General features: G+C 36.5%; 1 protein-coding gene across 1 annotated transcript in view; it reads right to left on the reverse strand.

The window, feature by feature from the left end:
• Nucleotides 1–3,719: 3,719 nt before the first annotated feature.
• UBR3 (ubiquitin protein ligase E3 component n-recognin 3) overlaps nt 3,720–27,579 on the reverse strand; it is a 98,177-nt gene continuing 74,317 nt past the window's right edge. The window contains exons 32-39 of the mRNA XM_058027716.1: nt 20,570–20,670; nt 14,251–14,375; nt 11,633–11,740; nt 10,977–11,087; nt 9,989–10,165; nt 8,186–8,395; nt 6,782–6,921; nt 3,720–6,172 (exon numbers count right to left, since the gene is read on the reverse strand). Of these exons, the coding sequence (XP_057883699.1) occupies nt 6,055–6,172; nt 6,782–6,921; nt 8,186–8,395; nt 9,989–10,165; nt 10,977–11,087; nt 11,633–11,740; nt 14,251–14,375; nt 20,570–20,670 (1,090 nt within the window). The 3' untranslated portion in view covers nt 3,720–6,054. The remainder of the gene's footprint in view (nt 6,173–6,781; nt 6,922–8,185; nt 8,396–9,988; nt 10,166–10,976; nt 11,088–11,632; nt 11,741–14,250; nt 14,376–20,569; nt 20,671–27,579) is intronic.

Here is a 27,579-nt window from a genome sequence, read left to right on the forward strand (position 1 = left end):
GTGTTTCTCGTGGTCATCTCCTCAGGGCACTGACTCTTTCTTTCTCGCAAAGCAGCCAACTGATTCCAGCTCCCTTCTCAACCAGCCACCCCACTCTTTTATAGCACTCTTCTTCTCATTGCTTACAGCTGTGGCCTGTTAAAGTCAGGCCTGTTCCTAACCTTTGATAATTGGCCCAGCTGCAACTACTTAGGGATAAGATTACTTTCTACACTATCTTGATTTGCTTATATTCTATCCCCCTACAAGGTGGGGTTGGTCTCTTTCTCCAGGCAGCAACTGACAGAACAAGAGGACGGAGTCCTAAGCTGCACCAAGGAAAATATAGGTTGGATATGAGGAAAATGTTTTTTACACAGAATGATCAAGTACTGGAATGGTCTGCCTGGGTAGGTGGTGGAGTCACCATCCCTGGATGTGTTTAAAAAAAGACTGGATGTGCACCCAGTGCCACAGTTCAGTTGAGATGTTAGCACATTCATGGGACTCAATGATGTTGAAGGTCTCTTCCAACTCAGTGATTCGGTAATCTATTCTGTAACATGACCCAAATACTATAAAATTACTCTTTATTCTACATAGCTGGAGTGTAATGCTCCCAAGAGTAATCCTTACTCTTGCTTTGTGAAGCTTTCTTCACAGAGGCAGCAGTAGTGTACTGGGAGTGCCATTACATCTCATAGCTAATTATTATTTTTTACTTATTATCACAAAATATCCTGCTTGGGAGGGACCCACAAAGACCACAGAGTCCAACTCTTAGGTCTGCATGGACCATCCCCATAAGTCACACCATGTGCCTGTTGTTACGTTTAAATCTATCCATTTACCCTTAGTGAGCAACTGAGGACATCTGAGCAACTGAATGTCCTGTATCACTCAATGCTCAGTCTGAGCACACAGGACATTAATAATAAGTTGGAAGGTGAATTTATCCAAATAACCAAAGTACCTTCTCCTTACATTTTCCCACAGGCAACATTTTACTTCCTCTTTTAGTACAGAAAATTAAAAGCTGCTGAGAAAAGAGTAAAATGCGATGATATTTCACATTAAGAATATCTTATGCAAATTCCCAATTATGCTGTACACAATAGGAGTGCTGGGTAAGATGTATCTACAGTTCTTTATTTGCTGCTTTTCTTCTTCCAGCTAACGAGTTCCCTTAGTATTCAAAATCTATCTTTGCTGCCACACACTTACAAAGGTAAATCACTTGAATGAGCTGAGCTTTCTTCTATTTATTGTTGCTAGGGAACCACCTTGCTATTCACACACAAAACGTCTCTTGACATATGTTTCAGAGGACAAGATGCAACACAGCTCTGCAATATACAGTGAAAAAATGTACTACAGCATTCTTGGAAATATTGTCCCACAGAAGAGCACTGCTGCTGTAGTACCTTAGCTTCAGATTGCTGGGGATTTCTTACCTGTTTGTTTAGACAGACTGGAATTGTAAAACTGCATGCAGCAATCTGATGAATAGTCCCTAATTCTGCCCAGGATTAAAAGAGAAAGAACACCAGTCTGTGAATTAAGTGTTGCTAAAATAGCATCTTTCTAATTTTATTTTTTTTAATAGTCTTGTATAAGGGAAATGTTCTGTAAGAACTCTTCCTGTTAAGTTATGTAACTAAAAATATCCAATCCAAGTCGGGAGAAAGTGGAAGTGTGACCCATTTCTGAATAGCCAGGTATCTGAAGGTTATTTGAATTACATCAGTCACCTGCTGTGAGTATTAGTCATACAAATACTGCACTAAGTATTGAAAGGCAATAAGCTTCTTTAACTCTCAGAAAGTACTTATTTCTTGAGATAACAGCTTTTGGCAGGACCAAAAAGGTGATACAGAGATATTGAAGAGGTATTATTCTGTCCAGAATCACGTCTGACTATGGGAAACAACCCCATTTTAGTTTCCTGTTGATTTTGATTAATGCCAACATATCTGTGTGAGGAGGGATATTTGAGGTTGAAGGCAGCAGTTTGAAAAAAGGCAAAAAGCATGAACATGAAAGGGCCATATCTCACTTAGGTCCTGTGTGCACATTTATGTTTATTGATGATGGAAGACTCTACTACCTGGATTTGCTCAAATACCAGTTGATCTAACATTACAGAGCAGGACTTACTGATCCAAACAGGAGGTGTTCCTGCTGGATAAAAGAGCTTACAAGTTGAGACAAAACAAGCAGGATAAAGCAGACAGCTAGAGAACCTATAGGAAACAATACCTAACAGTCCCTTCAGCTGTCCTGAAGATCTTCGTTTAACAAAACCTACATATCTGTATTTTATACGATGTGTATGTTTACACCAGCATTGTCACCAAGTACCTTGTTGCAGAGCTGAGATTAAAACACCAGTTCCATACTAAACTCTCTAGAGAGCAATGGGAAATTATCCTAGAACAAAGGCAGTTTCTTTTAGGGCCTGTGGAGATACTTGGAAAAAATGCAACGTTAAATTTTAAATTTTCAAATCTGATGTGTGACAAATCTAAAATGACCAGCACGAAAGCAGCCAGTCTCTCTACAAACTAACTTTCAAGCTGCACCCCCTGGCTATCTCTAGTACCCTGAGAAAATGCAATTTATTCACAAAGTATTGCTGTACAGTTGTAGAGGGCTCTCCAGCTGGTTTAGGCTTCTTTTGTTGTGCAGTACTACACAAAGCAGTTTCATATACAACATGGAGACAACAAAGGCATGAAAGAAAGGAGAGCTTCAGTCTTTCAAGGAAACAGAAGGAAAGGAACTTTTCAAACTGTATTAGTGGCTTCAATTGCAAGGTGCAAAGTATATTCCTTGACACCTGAAAAACAAAGGCTCATTATCTACTTTAGGTATTTGCCAGTATTACAAGTAATCCCTGAGAACATGTTGTTCTGATTTGGCAAGTGCTTTAGTATGCACTTGTGTTCTACATTCAAATGTGACCTGTGCATATCTGGTCACCAGACTTAAGGCCAAAATGTAGGGACAGTAAATATTTGCATTATACTTTTCTCAGTATTGGGCATGAAGAGTACTTGGTTTTGTTTTTTTTTTCCAGCTCTAATCTCTGAAGGTTATCTTGCTTGGTTTTGTTATAACATTAAAAAATAAATCCTTCTATGAGGAATAAGTCCAGCACAATTGTTTTCAATCAAAATTATTAAAATACTTAGCAGTAATGAGTCAAAGGTATCCTATAATGGGAAATGTATTAGACATTGCAGTCAGAGAAGCAGCAGGGTAAGCTACAAGGCAGAACTCACAGCAGCCATCACTGAAAAAGGAAAGATGCTGTTATCCAAAGGTCAAGGCCAAAAGAAGACTGTTCCACTAAATCTCTCAAAGGTCAAAAGAAAAGAAAAAACTTAATACATAAATATTACATTCATCAAATTGAAGTGTAAGAATAAGATTTGACAAAAAAGATCAAGCATTTTCCCAAAAGTAGTTTCTCAACTCACCAATTTAGCAGTTTGCAGCAGCAAAGCTGGAATACACTTAAGCACTACTTTAAGTGCTATAATTATGAGTAAAATAATCCAAATTACTATTGCAAAATACATGACTGTACGCAATAAATTAAAACACGTACCAGGTTTACTCTCTATGCAAAGTTTGCATGCATAAGGTTTTAACATTTAAGTAACTGCCTGGCTAGTGGGTGGAACTCAGTGTCATTTTGGATTACTGGGCCAGAGAGAAAAAATTTCATGAACACACAGATTGACAGTAGACTTTTATTAACATATCTTACAATGCCAATTATTGTATTCCTAGTTTTGTACTCTTCTGATGTGTTATAAAGATTGATTTAGAGTCTACAGTAATGTACTGTACTTAAATGATCATTCATACAGGATATCACACCAGAACATTTGAGTAATACGCACACACACCACTCTAGTTTGGACCTGTTATTTTTCAAGGTTAGCTTAATAAAGTAGGATTTAAAAAGTCATGGGGGAAATAAAAATCCTTGTTTAGCAGCATGCAAGGATATTCAAGTACAATTTTTCAACCAAGTAATTTTTTGTTGTTTTTAAATTGACTGGTGACTAATTCACCAGTACTATAATAACCACTATGAAATACCCAAATGTTAAAGTTAAGGCTAATAGTTTTACTTCACATCCATATGCACAATCAGAGAACATTCTGTTTTAAATAAAACACAGTAATCAAATTCTGGACACATTATCTCTTGTAAATAAAGCATTGGAGCTTCAAACTACAGATCACTCAAGTTCATGAGCCCTGTAATAATGTTATGCTGGCAATGTAAAGAATCTTTTTGCTCTTTAACCACACTTACAAAATGGCCTGATATTCTTAATGAGCAATGCAAAAATATCACAGGCAGAACTTATAATACAGTATCAAAAAAGTAATATTTTGGAAAAGACACAGCCATTTAGTCAGTGAAACAGAGTAATTCTAATCTTATAGGAAGTAGTGTAATACTTTTGAAATATATATATATATATTTATATGTATGTATAAAAACCAGTATCCTTTATTGTAGGGTTTTTAAATTGCAGGTATCCAGAAAAACTCATTGTATTTACTTTTCCTTCGATCTGTTCTTGATTGCTATACAGTGATTTTATTTCCCCTATACACTTTTCACTAGATAATGATTTCCACTGGGGAATTGTTTTCTTTGTATATGTGGCTTTATCATAAGATGTTTTTATTTTACACATACAAAGTTTATTTTACACACAAGCTGTGAAAGTCAAAACTACCAGGGAACTGCTTGGTAGTACTGTATGAAATAGCCCACAAATGTCCAAGACTTGTGAAAAACAATAGTAGCAATATATTACATACCAGTATTTTGACTATAATCTTTCCTACCTACTTACACTATGGATTTTAGCCCAGTTATGCCTCTTTTCATGAATTTTTTAGTCCTCTAAGCATAAATTGTTTTGGCATTCATCCAGTGAGGCTGCACATGCACTGGTAGCTCATCTTGGCTACCTCTGTTGATTTTTTTTTTTTTTTTAATTTTTCCTTTTTAGGAAACCAAGCAGAAAGAACAGTGATTACCTTAAACAATAAAATAATATTGAGGAACCTCCTGAAATGACAGTAAAGATACAAAATTATGTTTCATTTTTAGAATAGCCTGCACATTCCTAATCCAATCATTCTGAAACATACATCTGGTTTGGAATGATAGGCAGGCTTATGGTTGTTACACTTGTAACTGGGATCTGCTATGTTGGGCACCAAACAAATTCCCTATATACAGCAATTTCTGTATGTTATCATTAACAATTTATTCAAATTATGTGAAAAACAGTAAAGCACCTTCCTGGGGAAAAAAATGAAGACAGAATGTGTGTTCTGGATTACATGAAGAACAGTAAGATACCTAATTTACAGTTATTTCATTGACTTATGGAGAAAAAAAAATGAAGTTCCTGAGAATGTGTAAGTTTTCAGTAATGCCTGAAATATTTCAATAGACCTCTATAAGTGAAATACTCTTTAAAATTCACCTTTCAGACCAATTATTACCATGCAGTCTCACAGTTGTTTTACAGACCTAATTACAAATGCCTATCAAGTCAAAAACCTCAAGCCAACACAGAAAAGGCAAAGGAATTTTATCCAACATACTTAGTAGATGTAATAGACATATACACCGTTTCAGCAAAAATTGCTAAAAACTCAATTCCATGCAAAGTAAAATAAAACCCAGACAGCTACCCCTGGAGCCTCTAAACAACTCCAAGTAAATTTGTGCTTCTTAACAATAATGGACTTTAAAAAACACAAGAAAAATAGACTACTGAGTGCAATAAGATTGCTCACACCATTTTGAGGATTTAATTTCAATTATTGTATCATTCTTTTGTAGCAACAACAGCTCATTTTGCACAGATTCCACATGTTGACAAAGTTCCATTTCCCTTTTAAGCCCATACCCGCTTCCACCCCGAGCCAAGGAGCCAAACTCCCGTTCAGTTAAAGCTATTGTCAGTCAAGCTGCATTCATTCATGGTAACAGCAGTTACATGGTGTGTAGATGATGATGACGATGATTTACAAGCCATTATAATGTGGCCCCCATCTTTTATTGATATGATCAAAAGTATGAGACACCCACTGCTGTTCAAGCACTTTGTATCTTTCCTTGCATATGTACAGGGGTTTACCACGCCTGTGGAGGAAAACAAAAGGAAGAAGAAAATAAATAGTTAATATGCCAAGTAAATGGAAAGATGCTTCATTACATAATCAACACTATACTCATACAAATGTTTTGCAGGGTAAACATGCATTTATATTGGTGCAAGGTTTTTATTTTTGCTTCTGGTAGGGTAACTGCTGGGACTTCCCTTCCTTACACTGGATAGCAGAATCCAGAAACGATCACTTGTTTTCTCAGTCATGTGTGGCTTGGAAGTTAAGCCCTGTCCCTACACTGGAATCCAACTGCATTGTTTGATTAAAGGCCAAACAACAACATTGGGAGACAAGTGTTTCCCAACACAACACAGAATTAACCATAGTTGGGCATGGCAACATAGTAACCTGTATGCTGGGTTCCTGGTATAAGTCAATGATGATGACTACACCACCTCTGGGCCAAAAAATCCTCAAAAACCCAAGCCAATGAAAGTCAGTCCAAGTGCACTAAATAGGGATTTTCCATTTTTCCACACAAGGAAGGCAGAGATCTATTACAATCTGTTATTGCATGTTACAAGACAGAGTTGATCTACACAGAGGCACCCACAATGAAACAGAGCTGTAATGAAAACATTACCTAAGATCTCTGTCTTCTTCCCCGTGTGCATCGAGATAAACAGAACCCCAAAGGCAGAAACGATGGCCTCGTATGATGATGATTACAGATGCATTAATCAAAAGGAATATTCCTGTTCCAGCTCCACAGTTTTGAGAATGCTGTAATGTTATGGGTGTAGAAAGGCAAGAGTGCAAAGATTCTGTTAATATCTGTCAACTTTGTAACAAAAGAAATTTAAAAAATAATACTTTGTTTTCCTTCAAATAACATTCAAAAGACCTTGTTGAGTAAGAGACAGTTTGCCAAAGGATAGCCTGCCCCAAAATTCTCCATCCAAACTAGAATTCAGTGTCTTGTGCTGTCATAACACCACCTGCATATAAAAACATTTCCCTACTCAGCAAGGGAGAATATTTGTTACCATGTAAAAAAATGAATTACAAAAAATAAACAAAAATATTATGTACAATATTTTGAATTTGTTGTTGTATAGCAAACTGTTTAGGATTGCCAAGTATTTTCCATAGATAGCAAAAACAGGAGAAAGTATTTAGAAAACATAGTATTACCTCTTTTACAACAGTCTATAGTGTTAAACATTTGCTTTCTCTATCCATGCTCACAGATCTAGTCTATGGATCTACAAATCTAATAAAAAATTTTTAAGTAATTCTTGTTTTGTTGAATATGTCATTCATCTCTGACATTTTATGCCCCATTTGTAAATATCTCTCTAACAAACTACTCTCACAGTTTTGTGAAGTCCATATAGTTCCAGTCTTCCCCTAACAGTTCAATGGAAGTAAAGAGAAAACCTATCAAAGCAAAACTTTATCATAGTATGAAAAACAGCAATAGATGTCATTCAACTCAGACTCCCAAAAAACTTATGTATATACTGACTAGAAAATTTAGCTACTGAAAAAGTCAAAGACCTTAAATCAGCACCTATCTAGTTACAGTCTGTAGATCTCTAGTAGGTGGTCAGGTATCAGAAAATACTCAAATCAACCACAGACTGATTTTCTATATACTTGGAAAGCAAGGAAACAAACCAGAGGAAAATTAAAATAATATACAAACAACGCAAATGTAAACAAATTTCAACTGGCTGTGAATCAAAACTACGTGTCAACATTACACACAGTGGCTTTGTAAGACTTCACAAAAAGGGGAAATAGGTTGCTATGCAAGTCAATTGACCTCCAGAATCCAGTCTAGGTCTATCCCTCAGAAATAGGCACTAAACTGTATCACTGGGGGTTAGACTAGATGAACCTTCAAGAGTTCCATCCAACCCAAACTATTCTATGATTATATAAACTCATTTTGAAAAGGAAACCATCAAAACTAAGCAATGGAGTTAACAAAAATCAGTGAGCGTGAGAATCAATTACATAATTTGAATTAACTCTCTCTTACCAGTACACATTCACAGTAGCTCTGTTGTTTACAGCACAGTCCTTTCAAGCATACAAAAGTACCACAAACTAAGCAAACAGCAGGATCTTTAGGAACCTTGGTACAAACGGAACAAGTTTTTCTGTGATAATACTGAAAAATGGTATTGTAATTCTCAGGCAACTGAAGGAGGCGGGGCAAGTCCCACTTAGGTTCCTGGATGAGCAAAGCCTACAAATAAGGTAAGAATGTATATCAGTTCAGTCAATTTTTAAAGCATTTTTCTTTAAAAAAAAAAAAAAAAGAAGAGAATACCACATAAAAGAAACATGCAGTTTAAAAATATCTCATTTCTTTTGCATTTCACAAATTTAGAAGTCAAATGTCACCTTGTAATAGTCACCTGCTCCTGGCTGATTACCCTTCCAACTGCAGTCACATTTCATCCTTTGTAACAGGTACAAAATGGGCACCAGCCTTTTCCCAGGGATGTTTTCTACATGTGACATATTTTAAGTACAAAAACCTTCACAGTTAAAACAAGAGGATTAAGAGTCACCTACAAGAAAGACTCTCACTCCCTGCACTAAGTTTGTTTGGCAGTTTCAAGGTGTTACTCCCAAACTCTGGCACTGACTATGAAAGCTGTCACCAAGCTAAGATTTAGACTCAAATTTTCAAAAACAGAACTGAAGTTAATCTCTGTAAATGGTATTTGATGACATCTGCCTGTTTTTCAAAACTGTATTGGACACCCACCATTAAGAAGTTACTAGAACTCACAATTTTTGACAAGACAGACACTACCTGTCTTAAATACTGCTTTGAAAAGCCTAACTCTTCTTGCTTGCTCTTAAAAACATTGTCCAATTTTATGTTGTTTGGGGGGGGGGGGGGGGTTTAAACAGAAATATGTTTTCTTTCAATGTAGTAATTTTTTTCTGTGTTTATAACTGATGAGCATAGTGGTCAGATGGGATCTTTTTTGCAAGGTCCAAAAATTTTTAAGAGTGCATAACCTTGAAACCTAAATTGCAAAAAAGAAAAAAAGAGAACAAAATACTGCATTTGTACTTGGTTGCTTTCCAATCATGGGAAAAATGCTATCAATTTCACTGCAATCTATAATATCTAACAGATTAGCAGGAACTGTATTTTGAGATTAATCTGGGTATTCAAATTTTCACAGAAACAATCATGTTGCAGAGTGAGGAATGCATCTGGCTTTCCCCTGACATCACAGATTTAGGAGAAGGGGATTTGAATTGTTGAGATGCAGCTTTGTCATCAAAACAATGCACTCATGTTGAAACATTTCACAACTGATTATTTCAGTTGCACTAACTCAAGTCTTGGTATTATTTCTTTAACCTTTAGAGAAAATGTACCATCTTTCATCAGCAACTACTAGACAGATTTTAACATTTTCATTTTTTTCAGTTTTGCAACTGAAGATGCAATGTTTTACAGTAATTTAAAACAGGCAAGGAAAAGTTCTGATACCTCTTTTCTTAAAGTTTCTATCATCTGCCCTTTATTGGCTACAGGTGCAGAAGACAGGGACACACTTAGTATCACCTAAGGGTAGTGTTTCTATATTCTGTCTCCAGCAATCATAAAAACCACACAGATCATCTTATTCCTGTTTTTAGCCAATTCAACCCACATGCTCTTACCAATATTTCCCATTACAACTTCTCTCTCATTTACAAGTTACACTCTCTGATCCTTAGCCAAAGCAAAGTGTATGTGGCTAATGCATCAAGCAATAAGCAGATGCTTCCATATCATGACTATTTTGGAAAAAATAACTTTGCTACATACCTTTACTTGATCTGGATGTCTATCTGCAAATGAAGCCAGTTCTGAGCACCACTGTGATATCATGTCAAATGCTGGCACTGGCCAATCAAGACAAGAGGCACTGGTGAACTGATGAGCTGACTGAAAAGATGGTAACAGACCCAGGCAGCTTGCAAGAACGGTGAATTCTTCATCTTCCTTTTTGGGCATGAAATCAGAGAGGTTTAGATTAATACCTAGACTCTTAATTTTTAAATAGTTTATTAAAAATATAGCTATTTCAATAAAAACGTATTCTAGTACTAAGATGCAAATAGCCATGCTTAGTGACACAGAAAGGTTCAATTTCACCAGATCACTTCAAACTGGATTCTTGAAGCAAAAAAAATTGTCATTAAAAAAACCCAAAACCAACCAACCAACTTAAAACCTCAACCCAACCAAACCCCACAAACAAAACACAACTCCCCCACAAAAACCACAAATCCAAAAAAGAGAAACACAACAAAAAGCCCCAAACTGCACAATAATTTTCTTTCTGTTTAGCACCCCAAACTAGCTAACAGCTGTTTTAAAAAGGAGATGATGTGGGGGAAAGGAAAAGAGGGAGATGACCTGCAGTAAACTCTACTTATATTAGTCATGGAACTTAAACATAATTGTCTGCTGATGCAATGTCTCTGAGAATGAAGTATTAACAGGCATTAAGAAAATCAGTACTGAATTCCATTGTGTGTAGAATTACACCATCTCTGCAAATGCTGGGCAAGTTTTAAAAGTATCTTGGTATTTTATGAGACAATCACCTATGACCTAATTAAATAAGCATGACTTTGCTGAAGGTTAAGAATATAATACCATTGTTTTGAATACTGCAGTGCTACAATATATGATTTTTTAAAAATCTTAGGACAGAAAATGTATACCATGAAAAAGACACCCTCAAGTTTAGTTTTTCATCTCTAGCTTTTCTATGGAAACGTTTGAGTGTGCCCCTCTCATTCTGTACCTGACAACTAGGCAAATCCCCTCCAAAGAGATGGTGTTGAAGAAGGCTTGTGATCCTGAGGAAAGGCAGGCAGAACTGCTGCAGATAGCACTCGACAGAGTCCGGGGTTACCTAGACAGGAGGAAGCTATTGCTGAATTCTGGCCCAGGTAAATGATCCCCTAAGTATGGAAAGGCCAATATGAAGCAAGTATTTTTTTAAGCATATTATGTAAATGACTGTGTCAAACATACATTCCAAAGGCCAGCATTTCACTAATAATCTGAAATACCTCTGTAGGTTCTCTTCCCCCTCAACAAACGGGTTTTCTACTTAAATATTCACTTATTCAAGTTTCTGAAAGGTCTTTCGTACTTATGATTAAAATCCATACATATATATATATATATATATATATATATATATGATTAAAACCTGTAATTATAAGAAGTATTTGTCAATAACTTTCTCAATGTGGCACTGACCACATCTGATATTATTAAAAGAAGCAGAGGCATTTGCAAAGGCAAACTGTCCCCAAGGGTTATGCTTTGATCTAGAAAATAAAGAGCTGTATTGCAAGTCTTTAGCAAGATCAGAGAAAAATCTTTATAACAACGAGGCAAAACAACTTCAAGGGGACATGCTGGCTAAATTTTCCAGAAATTTGCCAGTACCACTGGTAATTCTTCAGTCTCTTCTTCTTCATATATCTTCCCCTTAGACAGTTCACTAATCACATGACCCAGCAATACTTCCCAAGATTTTTCTCCACTGGATGTATTCTGCAAATGAGAAGAAATCCAAAAAGAACTGGTTATAAAAAGGAGAAAATGTTTCTGTAATAGCAACAGCAATGAAGAATATTTCCTTTTGATCAATGTGAATTTTGACCTACAAAGATCCACAATGCTTAAAAAAAATTTAAAAACAAATATATAATTTTACAGAAAGGGACTGCATTTAGCTCAAGAGTGAAATGTGAATTGCTACTTGAATTACATATGTTCTAAACTGAGTGCTTTATGAAAGCTGTTGAATAAGGTTTGCATTTCACATTTTCTCTGTGAGAACATAAATGTTTACTGTAAAACCAGAAAGAATCACTTCATAGATACATCTCGTTCCAATAGAATTTTAATTCTAATACAAGATTTTTTTTTTAAAAGTAGTTTTTGAAAACATACCAACCAGAATGAATGACAAACACTTGCTATGTATTTTAAGTTAAAATTAATCTATCAGAAAGTAGAAAGTTGCATTTGGAATGAACAATGTCTACTACAGATGGAAAATATATTTAGTGTAAAGAATAAATAGCCACTTAGCTTTGTGCCATAGCAATTATATTTAAAAGCAACACAGAAAGCTTTAAGAAATAGAAGGCAGTATTCTCTTGAGTATTTTTCCAAGTCAGAATGAATTCTACCCTGGAAAAAGATGACTGGATATGAATTCTGAGTTCCATTAGTATACTCTCAACACAACAAACAAGGGAGTGGAACATTACTGTGATTCTTTAAAGAAACCAAATACTTCAGTACATAGTGATGTATGTAATTCATCAGTTGGTTTCTTTAGTGCATTTTGACATCAACTTTCACTCTCCATTTTAGATGGGGTCTTCACCTTTCATACTGGGACCACACACTTACTGTTTATGCTTATAGCCAAAGAACCAGAAGGCAGCACACACTTAATCCAGCAGCTAAAGCCAACCATAGGAATAACCTATGTTATTCCTGGAAGTTTACTCCACAGGCATTTACCATGTGCTTCCTATGACACTGTAACATGCCTTGCAAAGATAATGAGGGTGAATTTGGTTTCAAAAGTACAATATCCATCTCTCAGCCGTGCTGAGAAATTAAACTCTTCATGTTGTTTCAGCATTTAACATAAATATAAAGCAAAGTTTTCAGCCCATGCTTAAAGTCTGGAATACCAAACTGTAATAGATTCACTTGGCATTATCCATAGACAAAACTTTAGTGGGGTGTCATCTGTGTAGTCATGCCAGGATTAAAATGTCAATCTTACCAGAAGAGAAGAAAAAGCAACCTGAACCATATGTTTTTAACCACCAGGGCTTAAAGAAACTTTAAGGAAAGAACTCAAGTTTCTAAATTAAAAACTAGCTTCTCTTGTGATGCATGAGGATGAGGGATGGCTGAAGAAGAGAAGGGCAGCCAAAGGGCTGGGAGAGAGGAACAGGGAGCTGTGTGATTATCACTGGTGTGATCACACAATCCTGAGTGCTGTAAACTGCAAAATTATGTATCACTTGAGAATCACTTAAGTAAACAACGAAAAAAAAAAAACCCATCACTAGCAAAAACCTCAAGCAAATGTCATTGTATTTCTAAGACAATGATATTATATTGAAAGAAGGGCTGCATAGGGACCTAACAAAATGAAGTACTGTCCAGTGATCCAAATGTAAAAAAAAATTCTCATAGTAGCAAGCCAGCAGATAATTTGTCCTTAAGACCTTGGAATTCAGACTGACCACTATGACAAATTTAAGTTACATGTGAAAAGGCAGGTCATGCTTCTCAGTCTTTACTTCATTTTACATCTAAGGCCCAGCTGTTCATAAAGGGGTAATACCCATTTCTTCTCCTGGTCCCAACATTTGTATCCTTTCCTTTGGTCTGACATTGGCATTCTTCTGACCTTCTGGGAAAAGCAATCTGTGGAGCAAAATGTTAACTGAAGGATTAAATGAATGCTGGTGCTAGTGCAGAGAACTTTGTCTTGGGTGGCAACTGGCATTCAATCAGCTGAACTGAAATAGAAAGATGCACTGTCACTTTACTTGTAAATACTACCAAAAGTCAAGGAAACAATGGTGGCAAATTTCCTTCTCTGTCTCTTCATCACATGAGCACTCTCGACCATGTAGTGAGAGAAATTTGTATAGCTAGCCACAAATAGCACAAGCAAGCTGCAAAAGTCAAGAGGGTTTTTCCTCCAACAAGGCTGCCTGCTTTTCCTGTAGAGAAATGCATCAGATCAATGCCCATGGTTTATATAGGATAACTTCAATTTCACAGGAAGAAAAGCTGCATTTACTGATTACAAACACTGCAACAATGCAGAGACTGAAACTATAGAGACACCAATTGTGAAACTTTCAAGTCTCATTGTGTACAAAAACCTGCAGAAATTACAAAGCAAATTACTAGATTTTGAAACAGAAGCAAATTATTACATGCAAACCAGAAGTATCTATTACATTCATACTAGAAATACTTAAGCAGAATTTCATAAATGTTTTAATAAACTAACCAACCTTTTTGAGAGCTCCTGACTCTTTCCACGCCATCCTATCTTCAGCACTGCATTTAACAGAAAGTGCTGCCAAGGCTTGAGTATACAATAAAGTGAACAGCACTTTTATAATGCAGGTGAAGTGTTCTGTAAAACAAAGAAAGTAATTTTTAAACATTTGATCTTTTTAGCAAATATAATGATTACAGAGTCTCCAGTTATGGAAATTATAATTCTGAAATGAAAAGCAAGTGCTACACAAAGAACAGCCCTTCAAAACATACAAAACAACATATATTTACTGGCTTTCAGAAATGATTTGGCAGCCATAGTGAACAGAACAAGTACAAGGCAAGTAATTTTCCACTGCTCCTTATTTTCATCTTAATCCTGGTTAGCAGTGACTTCATCCTAGTGGCCTGGTGATAATACAAGATTATATTTTGTCCAAAGGTTACATAAGTTAAGCCACTGATTACTGTAGATGTAAGCAAATGCATAGGCTACCATCTCTTCTGCCTCCCATCAGGGGTGACACTCATACAAATATTGGAAGAATTAAATTTTTTAAAAAATTACCACAAGAACATCTAGCATATCACTTGCTAACCCTTCCCTTCCAGATATGGATCCCACCATAAAACACTTGCTGCAAAACACTCTTGAGTACCTTTTTACTGGACCTCACATGCATACAGAAGGTAGGGAGAAGGCAGACTGGCATTTACTGGATCTTCAAAGATCTTTATGATTATTTTTTTAATATTTAAAGGGCTATTATTTCCTACAGCTAGGCTGCAGGAGAAAGGTTTTGGAATTTTTGGGGGGAGGCTAGCAACAGAAGCAAAATAAGACTTTCTAAAATGGAAACAGGAAAAAAAAGATCATTGACTGAAATGAAGATACTGAAGCAGTCCTTTTTTATCTTTTTACTTTAGGCTCCATTTCCAATCCCAAATTATCTAGTTTGTTTTTAAATCTAGGCAGATCAAAGAAGTTTCTATCATCACTTACACCACTCCTTAAGCATAAACATAACTAATATATAGCTAAAAAAATGTAGACAAAAATGAGGGGTTTAAGAAGTCGTCTCAGGCTTTGAAGTCAAGCAAAACAATTTACATAAGCACCTCACAAAAACTGGGTTAAATTCATTCTTTCTTCCCAAAGGATTTAAATGAGTTTTGTATGTGAAAATGAGGAGGCCAGGAAAATGAAACACCTTGCTTCTCCTTTCCTGGATCTAATATCAAACCCCACTACTAGATTATACAATATACACAGCTAAGACTTGAGAATATAATTAAATTTGTGAAATAACAATTGTTTGTCTATGTAACAAGTGTTTACAAATCAATGCAGACATGGATTTTGAAACTTTTTGATGTCTCTGAGTATAAGCTTATGTGAGTATCAACTATAAGCACAATTTAAGCATCTTAACATAATTTCTTATTATGTAATTTAAAATTCACCTTTCTGTATTATATTCCTATGGAGCTTGTGTTAAACATGACAATGAATGGACCTTTACTTTATCCCCCCCTTCTAGAGCAGGCAGCATTACAATGATCCTTCCTCTTCACATCTCCCCAAGAGGAGGATTTACCAGATCCACTAGATCTTGAGGCCATATTTTTTATCTCTGCTGAAACCTCCATTTTCTTAGCAATTCTACCCCTGAGGAATATCAGCAGGCAAGCTTGCAGGACATTTTCTGGGACTGAAATCTATGAGATGAAACCACACACATTCAGGGAAGTGTAAAAATTGCCTCTTTGGTCCGAGTTAAGAGTTTGTAATCACAGCTAGAACTGAACTCAGGTACTGAGCTCTAGCCCCTCAACAGGAGATACAAGCAATACAAACCAATGTCACACTGAAAGCATGAAGGAAACCCCCTGCATGCAGAGCAGCAGAGGCACACTGCTGTCAACAGGCTCCAGCCTGCCACAGCCTGCTCCATCTTGTAGCTCTGCACAGCTGATTGCAGTGCTCAATACTGGGTGTCTTTGCAGATTTCAAAAAATCTGATTTTTGCTAAATAGAATTACTCTTTGTCCCCACTCTCCCCTGCTTAATACGAATTGTTCAATTCACCAGAAATGTGTCTATTCCACATTATGTTTCAATGAAATGAATTCTCTTGTATTTACTTACATGTATGTGACTCATAAATTACTATGAATTACGTTTTTGGAGAATCCTGAATTGGACAAAAACTGCACACTCCCACATCTAGGTCACCCTTAAGAAGTCCTGAATTCTGCCCAAACGTCATCTTTTTTTTTTTTTCCCCTTAGGAAAACATCTCAGGAGCAGCTCAGAGGCCACCTGTTGTATAATGAGCACCAAGACTTTTTTATAGTCATAGAAACAGCCCATGGGAAACATACTGAAACATCAGTCACTGCATCAATTATCACTTCATTACTATATTACCTCTTTAAATGCCATATATTTGGCAGCTGTAGGTACCTGTAAGGCTGAAGCTGTTGCATTCTTGTCTACTGCAAAGAGCAAATTTATTTGACTTCCTGCAGTGTGCTTGTGGGGGCTGTGTGCTGTTTTCCTGCTGCCCCCTGAGGCAGGCTGTGCTTTTGCTACATCATCTTTTCAATTTAATAATTCTAAAGCTTGCAATTATGTGAAGTAAGCCACTGAGCAAAGTTCTGCACTGAAATGCATTTAGGACTCCTGCCCCTAATCTGATAGTCTGACAGTCTGAAAGTATTATCACTACAGCTAGGCCAATCTAATCAAAACAGGCTAATCCAGAACTTTTGTACTTATTTTTGAATCATACTGAGAAATGCACTTATGCTCCTATTTTTAAAACTTGTTGGAACCAAATAATTTCAAAGCATCTCATCCCATTATATGCATCAACCAACACCCTTAAAAACTAAGTTTAAATAGGAAACACTTCTAGAACTCTAATTTTAACATCAGTGCAAGAAATGCGCAGATAAATAAGCATATTACCAACAATATAAATCTTTTATTTTCAATATCAAATTAAATTGTATACCCTATGACACAAGGAATTCACAAAGAGAACCAGATGCAAAATTGAGGACATAGGGCCTTTTTTACTAAATTTAGGAGGAGATCTTTGTATAAATAACCTTTGAAAAATATTCTTCTTGATCAAAAGCATGAATGCTTCTTTGAAAACACAACTTCAGAACAAAGGGAGACAGCAGTGAACTTCAGATAATCCATGAAAGGTATATTAAAGTTCCAAGATACAGATAAATATTTCAGCTTCCACACTGAAACTGGATAGTAATCAAGCTGACTACATCTATACTTTATATTTAGTCAACATCCTTATCCAATGATTTTTGTAAGTGTTAGTGTTTGCAGCATGCTGCTCCTTACACCCAGTGCAATGCAGAAACTGAAATCACCAGAAGCTACACTCTGTACTCCTAGAAATCTGTACACAGGGTCCCAAGGCAGGTGGTGAGAAAATAAAACTTTTTGCAATTGATGGTAACAAGAAACAATATCCAACTTCAATTGAATGACTCCAGCATCCAAAAATGTGCTGCAGAAAGAACTGGTGGGGGAGAGGGGGGTATTGAATTCAATTTACAAAGACAGATTTAGGTTTTGATAACCACCAAGCCACTCTCTCTATTTCTGTACACATACCATCATTTGCTTTTTCTGTAAGAAAGGAGCTGGAAGCAAAATCTTGGTTGGAGTCCATTTTTTGGAGTCCATTTGGAGTACAAATTTTGTATGGAGTCCCAGTTCACAACACCATGAACACTCCATCCTCTGTACAACAACTGCCACAGAACTGAACCAGAAAACTCCTATGTGGATTATTTTGCATTTAGCCTTGTACAATTTCAAAAATTTCAAATAAAATTCTAAGTATGTGAAGCCTTTAAAAGTTCTGCCCATGTCCTAGTGTGAAACTCAAAAGAATAAAGAGGTTTCACAGTGTTTATTTTGCCTGCTACACTACACAGAGGGACACATATCAGTCTCCTTCCCTTCTCTGCAAATTGGTTAATGCTTGTAAATGCTCTGACCTCCACCACTAAGTTTTTTCTGTAGCAGTCTCCTTTCTTTCTGATAGGTTCAGATCAATTTTCGCTTCTGAATGAAGAGGCTGAACAGTAATGACATTTTTATTGCTTTAATCTATGTCAGATTGAAAAAGATACCAACACCCATCCAACAGTTAATAGGGAAGCTAATGCAATTCCCAGTCTGAATTTAAAATTAACAGTTAATAGGGAAGTTAATGCAATTGCCATCTGAAGGGCAAGAGATGAGATTTTGAGTCCTCCTTAAAGAGTGCTCTCTACTTTTAAAAAACACGTTGTGTAAACAAAAAGGCTTTTGAGTACACATTTGAAAAACAATGTCATATTTGATTAAGGACACAATGCAACTTACTCAAGTCTATTGTTAAAGGAATTTACTGGAAATATCTGTCAACACACTCAGGCATCAGCCTCCTGTGTGTATCCCAGTGCACAGCCAAGTCCACAGCTCCTGCATGGCAAGGGCAAGGCAGCACAGACAATTCAGGAAGCAGTAGGGTCAAACAGAGATTTTGTTCACCCCTATTGCTGACCTTGTGCTTACCGTGGGACATTTCACAAGCCACTTTACCTTAGTTATACCTCAGCCCTCTACAAAGAATTAATGATATTGAATTTGACTTTGTGACCTACAAACCCATTGTAAAAGTACTAAACAAATTTGTTATGGCTTATTTTTGTGAACACCGCTCCACACCTCCAAACAAAGAATTATGAAAGACTTTCTTTTCATTCTGCTTAACCATTTTGATGAAACAAAAATTAGGAAGATAAAAGGCAATTTATTTCCAATTTAATGCTTCACAGATTTGAAAGAGACACATTTATTTTCTATCTGCCACTTGCCATTTCCATCTCAACCGCAACCTACAGTAAACCTAAAAGCAAAGACAGCACATGCTGCTGATGCGAGGCACTTCACAGAACCCTCCACAGAATGCCTTGCTATAATTGAATGTTGTCTTCTCTAGGATAAAATATACTTTCTTAAATGGCAGTATTCAATCCTTGGATATTGACTACAAAGACACCACTGGTTTGTACTTTATCTTCAACACTTCCTTCCCTGAATTTCAGATGTTAGTCTCATTAAACTTTTATTTGCTGTTTTTATACTAGTTTGATTGAGTCCTTCCAATACAGTTAATTTCAGTTAAATTGTTGTTAAAAAGAAGGACATTTTTGACAATAGTCTTCCTATGCAAAACATTTTATTCTTTTAGTATTTTCATATTCTAATAATCTTTTGGATATACTTAATCCATAAGCATGCACTTAACAATTGGATATGATGATAAAGGTCTTTTCCTACCTAAATGATTCTATGATTTTAAGTGTAGTGAATTGAAAAAAGAAACCCACAATGTTAATGGATACATACAGAGTCACTTTAGTGGAATTTAAACATTCAATACCAAGGACTGAACACCTCTTATGGGGAAACAGTTTCTACTAAGGTGTAAGCATCAAGAGCAGAACAATTCCTAAATTTACCTATTCAAAAACTACCACAACTCAGCAGATATCAAAACTGCCACACAGATCCCATGGGAGATATGAAACAGAGAAGTGATATTTGCTTTGTTTGTCCTCATTTTCAAATAAAGGTACAATTACAAATAAACAAGCCAGAGACCAGAGGGTCTGAACCCCTATTCTGGAACATACATTACCTATTAGCAAGAGGAACCAGGTTCAGCTGGTCCTTTTACATAGAAAAAGAAACTTAGGTTTTAAGACAGTTCTGATTTTAGTAATGAAATTTTTAATTTTTTAATCTCTTTAATATTTATTCATAATTACACTGTATGCTGTCTCTATTGAAATCACTGCATTACAGCAATTATTATCTACATACATGAACTCTTATATAAAACTGCTGCAACTTAAACTCTGAAATTCAAATTAAATTACAATCTTTCAAATTTTTAGCCCTTAGGCATTCAGTTCAACTTGAAGTATTGAGCTGTCCCTCTAAGCAAAAGATGAAGGTCAAACAAAGGACACTTTTCTTTCAGCAGAAATACTTAATAGTTTCTGCTCAGCTCTTGTATCTTTAATGAATAGTTTACTGATAAGGTAAAAAGACAGGGAACACAGATAAACCTGTCAACTCAGAACAAAAACTTCTGTTCAATGCCACCTTTTGTAGATAAGGCAGAAACATTATTTTAGAATACACAGTAGATCAGCTATGATTTACCATCCTGCAAACCATCATGAAAGCAGCCTCATCTACATAATAATTTAAATATACATATTTTTGTAACATACCTCTGTGCAATGGCTGAGGCATGGTTAAAATCTGGATAAGCAAAAGGGATGAGACATCTCTGTAAAGCACAGGAACTTCTGGCAGTTCTTCACTTACCAGCCTGGAAATAAAACCAAAAGAAAATCACTCCTGATACTATAAACCCATGTTCTTATTTTATTTTGTATTTATTTGAAATAGTAATACATTTGATATCAAGCTTACAGAAGCCTAATACCTGACAATTTGCTAGCTGATCTCAATTTTAGAATGGATCTCAATTAAAAAATGTAATGTTACTCATATAATAACTCACGAGGAAATTACCATTTGGGCATGTGATTGTGTTGAAATGTTTTAAAACACTGAAAACTGCCTGAACTCATTATGTCTATGTAATGAGTCAAGGAATATTCAAACACTTGAACTGGTTTCCAAAGCATGGCATTTCACACATATACCTGTAACCAGGCTGTAACAATAAGGAATCCTCATAATACATTTGAAGTTACAGGGAATGCTCCTCTTGGAAAACAATAAGGAATCCTCATAATACATTTGAAGTTACAGGGAATGCTCCTCTTGGAAAACAGAGACCTTAGAAAAGCTACTGCTTTCCTTCATGTAAAGAAATGAAGGCTCAAGCAGCCATAACAGGTGGGATTATACAATCTTACACACAGTCTTTATTAAACTCCCTGGATGTCTAGAAGGAAGCAAATCAGCACAGTACAAACTATCCAGATTTACTGATGTAACATCATCTTGTTTTCCTACACTAAAAAGTAAAAAATGCTTGCAGATAGGATAGTTTCTAGCTTTGTGTAGCAATATTCAACAAAATCCCAACCAACAGTATTCTTCAGGTCAAATGGCAAAAAAAAATAAAATCATTCTTCCCAGTTTTAACTGATATGGGGCGTGATGGAGATCTCAAGCAGGAGCAGCTTGAGATAAAATATGATACACACCCTCCCCATGAGCCTTTCCCTTCTGCAACACACACAGGTGCAAAGAGCTGGCTGTGTTCTTACTGCCCTTGGCAAGCAGGGGTGCTGCTGATCTGCACTGCAGGAGCCAGGTGGGAACTCCTGGTCTGACCCTGACTCTCCCACACAGAGCAGTCCTCTGCCAATGGCCAGCCGTGCTGCAGAGGAACCAACTGAGCCCCTGCACTCCATGGCCTGCAGAAGGCTGCCCACTGGTGGTGTGTGGATGCATGTGTGAGATCTTCAGTGTCCTCTAACAGCTGTGGGGATTCAACCACTTCATCATCTCCGAGGCCCATAAACATGATCCTGCTTTGGAAAAAAGACTACATAATTAGTGATTTCCTGAAAACTCAGGCATCTCTCTACAGAGGGCACTTCCAGGAGTCATCTGTGATATGAATTTTAACACTCAGAAGCAGTCATACAAGAGGGGGATTAAAAGAATGCTTATGGTAACATGGCTGACTGATCTTGTAAAATGAAGGGAGGGAAAACATGGTCTAACTGGTCCTTTTGAATTAATGAACCCAGACAGCTACAGAATAAACACCATCTATAACCCTTTTGCTATAATCAATCATTTAATAAAATTATTGTTTCAAAGCACTGCAATATACATATATATACATACATATATATATATGTGTGTATGTAAGCCTCCTAAACAAAACCCAAATATTCTAAAAATCAGTATATTGAATTCTAAAGAAGACTAGGGCGGCAAAAATTTGTATCACACTGCCAAGCTTCATTTTCAAAATTATACTGGCCATGAAGATACTCATCTCACTATGTCTAATTTACTTTTACCTACAGCTAGTTCTACCCTGTGATCTACAACACTGAATTTTAAAATAACCCTCATTGTGTAATGACTTTAAAACCATGGACATCCCTTAAATTACTTCTCATCTTTAATTCTTGGGAAAAATTTAATTTGGTATAACATTAAAAAAATCTGACTCCCTCTGGTCACATTTAGCTGAACACTTCTTTCCGACAGAGGTATCTATATTGTTTAATAGTTATGTAACAACTAGGTCAAATACCAGTTCTGTCCAAATTATTATATACATATATATCTATATATACACATCAACAGAATACCAAAATTGATTGGCATCAACATCACTCCTAAAGCAACTCATTTGCATGTGCAGGACCAACTGAATTACTTTCCTAATTCATTCAGTTCATAAGAATTGAGAAGCAAAGCTACATTAAATGTCAGGGGTTTAGATAAGCTGCTTTTGCTTACATCAAGTACTGCAGCACATGAATCACTTAAAAATTGCTCTGTCATTTGTTAAGAACCTCAGAAACTTCATTATGAAAATGGAACTGAAATTACAAAATGTGTTTAGAAATGTGTTTTGTGGAAATTGTCCATTCTGTTAATCCCTAATGCATATATGCAAGCTTGATAAATCTGACTACAAAAACTTGTGCCACAGAAGCACTTAATAAAAAAAGAAAGCAAGTCCAACAGCAAAAAGGACCAAAGTGATACAATATGATTCAAATGTGTAACAGCTGTATGCTGAAGCAATTTTTAAAAGGGAGTTGGTGGTAAAATAAACTATCCATGTCCTAAAATGAAAAATGCAAAGCTATGGTCATTTCCATAGCTTTCCCTATGGAAATGACCTCTCCTCCAGCCCAAGGTAACTGGGCTGCACCTCTCTGTGCCAAAACCAGGGCTGCCTATCACCTGACAGCTGAGAAACTGCCTCTGTATTCTGCACCCTCCTCCTGGAGAGCAGTTATGCACGAGTCACTTCTTTGGGAATGGATACAGAGAAATGGGAAATTCTGTTGTACTCTGAAATAAGCAGCATTTTGCTGAGTGTGGTTCCTTATACTTACGCTCCCCATTCCCTCTTCTCTCAACCAGAGACACTTAAAAGTTTTTGGCTAATTATAAAGGTAGAAATTCAGTAGGTAAAGTCAAAGCTCTGAGCCTCACACCTCTTTGAACTGTCTGACAAGAAAATTTGAGACACGGGGATATAGGTACACCTAAACTAAGGCTTCATGAACTAGGGCAAACTTGTATTTTCTCCACAATTTGCAGGATAAGAAGCAAAGCACACAAATCCCAGATGGCAGAGAGGTCAAACTAATACACAGCTTCTGATATTCACTGCAAGAAAGCAGAATCCTACTATTTATTCTAGCTGCACCTTAGGATAATCACAATTTCATATTTGCTCTTCGCTGTGTCACAGCAGATTTTCCAGCAGGTCAGTTTCTCATTATACATTCACTGACAGTACTAACACTGGGCATCTCCCGTTCTCTTTTACCACGCTGCCCCCAGCAGTCCCTCGGCACCCGCTCCCAAACTCATTCAATTCAAGCTTTTTAAAACATGGATTTGTTGCTTGGCTGTGTTCATGCAGCCTGCCTAAGTTCCATCAGCACAGCCAAAGAAGATGGTGAGCTATAGTGCAGGGGAAGGAAGAAACAGCCAAGAGCAAATACTCCAAAACTGGCCCTACTGTGAACACCTATGTCCTGCACCATCTGTCCTGAGAGGCAGCTGTTCCACGCAGGATTTCTGTTGTATGGAACAGTGCACATAAGTCCTGCTGCAGCATGTGTATGTATAGACCCCCACTCACATAAACCTTAACCAAACCCTGCTATCCCACCATTCCTACTCTCTCTGTCTCAGGGTATCTGCACAAAAAAACTGTGGGCTTTTTCCCCGTTTCACAACAGTTTCTGTGATGGAGATGTGATTTAAGAGGTTCCTACACACAGCTGCTCAGTCCTATCCCTGAGTTGCAGTTTGTTGCCCCAGTATGGCACCACACACAGTCTCTGAAGTGATCTAGCTTAGAATGAAACATCAGTGAAACACTGCAGAAAAAATAACCCAGCATTTCAGTTTATCATGCAGTTCCTCCCTCCAAGTGCTTCTACTGCAAAGATCCTTAATGTTTTATCAATCTACTCCTTGCTGATATATTCTGTCTGTCAAAATAGACAAAAAAAATTCAGCCTTCATAGAGATTTAAATTTTAAAAAACATGTATATCCTTTCATCTCATGTTTGTTGTTCCTGAAACGGTGCCTGTTTGGACTAGTCCATTAAATTCACATCTGGGTTTAGTAATTATTGCCTCCAGCTGCTCCTTGCCTGCCCCCTGCCAGAAGCTATTATTCCCCCTTTGCACCACAATAATTGTTTATTTGATCACTATTGAAACCAGATCTGCCCCAGAAGAACAATTTGCTTAAGTACAGCCTGTGGGACCAAGCATACATTGAATTTTGCAACATAAACTGCACAGGAGAAATAATCTACTAAACCATTCACAGTTCACCAGACTCAGCTTCTTCTTTTTCCCCTTTATCTTCCAAACAGCTCACATTATTTAGGCCCTTTTTGATAGTCTATCTTCTTGCTCAAGATTTCCTTATTTCTACTTAACCTGTCTGTGGCTGCATGAGCTTCTCCCTATCTTTCCTTTCAGTTGCCATTTTCAGCTACAAGGAGATCTAAATAAAATTGTAGAAGACACTGGACAAAACTGGTGGTTTTGGGAAGTGAAGGAATTCTGAGAGACTCTTTACAAGGTACTTTTATCAGTCCTCCCAGACACAGGAAATCTAAGGCATTATTTATGAAGAATGACAGCTGAGTTGTAGAAAACTGAGATAAAAATTGTGGGTTCTACATCCGGGTAGTTCTATTTGTAAATATTTATGTATATTTAAAGAAAATAGCTACAATTAAATGAGAATACAATGTAATGGGGACTTGTTTTCCACAGATTTTTGCTTGTGAGTGGGGTTTTTTTTTTCTTTCCATTTAAAAAATTATCATTTTAAATAAATGAAGATTAAACTGGCTTCTCTGGAAAACTGCTTTCAAATCAAATAATAATTTAAAGTGAAAATTAAATAGAAAAAGATGGCATATTGGTTTGAAGATATTTTTCTTCTGTGACTTCCCTAAAGTTAAATTGTTTGGAATCACAGTAATACAGTCAGAAAATATAGAACTTTTTCTCTCACTGACATTTTTTTCTATAAGTCTTTGCTTGAAGTCTCATGTGCAGGTCAGGCTGATGCTTTAGGTGATTTGGTTAACTTCAAAGCAGCAGAATGCCATTCACATCTAAAATCTGCAATGATTATTTCTCCACCATCCTCTTAAGATTTTTCAGTTTTCAGCAGTGTGTCACCTTCTAACTGCTCTGAGTACTCTTCCCTGTACCTGAAAAAATCTGCTATTCTGTATCTCAGAAGGATGTGTGACTCTAAGAAGTGTGCAATCAGATCATGCACACCAATCCTATGAATGCCATCTTCAAGTCAAACTACCACTTCAGATTTCTGCAGTATAATTACAGATACTCATTTTATGCTCCAATTTATACATGAAAAACATGTCCTCAAATTGCCTCCTTTGTAGTGTTCTGGTGCCTGCAGACTAAGGAAGGAAAAACATTCCAAGAGTGAGCAAAAATCTTCCAGCTCAAAAGCATCTGTGCCTCTCACCAGTAAATTATTTCATGGCAAAATGGATGCTATTGCAGTTGTAGCTTCCTACAAACCATTTAGGACTCTGTGCCAAACCAGTATCATCAAGTTTACCATGAAATATTGAAAACCAGTGCAGAAGACACAAGAACTGCTCAAATGCATTCCCAGCATGCAAACCGTTCTGCAAGCAAGGCATTACAGACCTGCAGTAACATTAAATGATTCAAAATATTGCCAGTGAAATCTAACATGCTGCACTTTAGCCTTGACATGACCAAGGCATGGTGAATTCCATCAGCTCTGCAGGCCCCCTCTATTAACAAACAGCTGCTTCCAAAGCCAGCAAGCTGCTCAAATGCCAAAATGAGAAGTGCATGATCTGTCCCACAGCCATAGTGGCCACATGATCTTAATTCTGCTGCACATAACTCAGCCAACCATACACCAAATTTATTAACATCATCCCACTGCTCAATCTAGGTCAGGGCTCAATCAGAATCACATGAAAATAGACCCTCAAAGCATTGTCTGAATGTATGCTGAACATGTTTTCAGGTTATAAAATTCCTGATACTTTCTTCTGCTAGTAGTTTATAAATTACTCTCTTAATATAGTTTAATTACTCCAGTAACCTAATGTTCATTGCAAAAAGAAGCCTGGGTCCAAGAGAAAAATAAAATCATAAACTAGAAATGAGAACAATTGTTTTAATAGTCTTCCCCACTTTGCAGTTAGGATTGTGGCATCACAATTCTAGATCAGTTTTTGAAATTGCATGATGCTTTCCACCTCAGGCTCCCAGAAGCACTGACAAACACACAGCTGGAGAGGCACTAAAAGGACAGTCTTCTGACATAACTGCAAGCTACAAAATGCAGAGCTTAGGATGAGGAAGATGCTTAAGGTACTAAGAGAAAAAATATATACTGTTTTCCTCTTATGAGGAAAAATCATAATCTGGTTTTAGGCAAGAAACCTTTCTCCTCGTCATCAAGGTAGAATCTGAAAAGTGATGGGTCTTAAGTCAAGTAAGGAGATGAGTCCTTACAGAAAAAAGTACATGGTTTAATTTATTATATTGCTAAGCCTTGTACAGCTGTGTATGTAAAGTTCATCTTTTAAAGGCAAACCCAGATCAGTAACTTGCTTAAAAATAATAAGCTTGATGAAAATTTTAAGCCTAAAATATAATTATTTCTCACATATATTAGACCTATTTACAGGTATTAATCATTATTCAACTTTCCATAAGCTACCAGCTTATCTCAATGTAAATTTTGTTGAGCATCCATATCAAGAACAGCAGCGCCCTATTTACTTACCCAATACTATTTAATTTGCATGTGCTTAAGCCTGCAAGAGATGCATTTAAACTTTAGCTCAAAACTGGTCAGATTTTTATGTAAAAGAAATCTGAAAATATATTTTACAAATTCATACATACAATTTTTAGATGTTAAGTCTCCACCAGCATACCTCACAGAGATTTTAAATTAAGACAAAGTTACCCAAAGTCCCTCTGTAAGGATGTTTCTTTCAC

The sequence above is a fragment of the Melospiza georgiana genome, chromosome 7, assembly GCF_028018845.1.
Source record: "Melospiza georgiana isolate bMelGeo1 chromosome 7, bMelGeo1.pri, whole genome shotgun sequence".
Taxonomy (NCBI): Eukaryota; Metazoa; Chordata; class Aves; order Passeriformes; family Passerellidae; genus Melospiza; species Melospiza georgiana.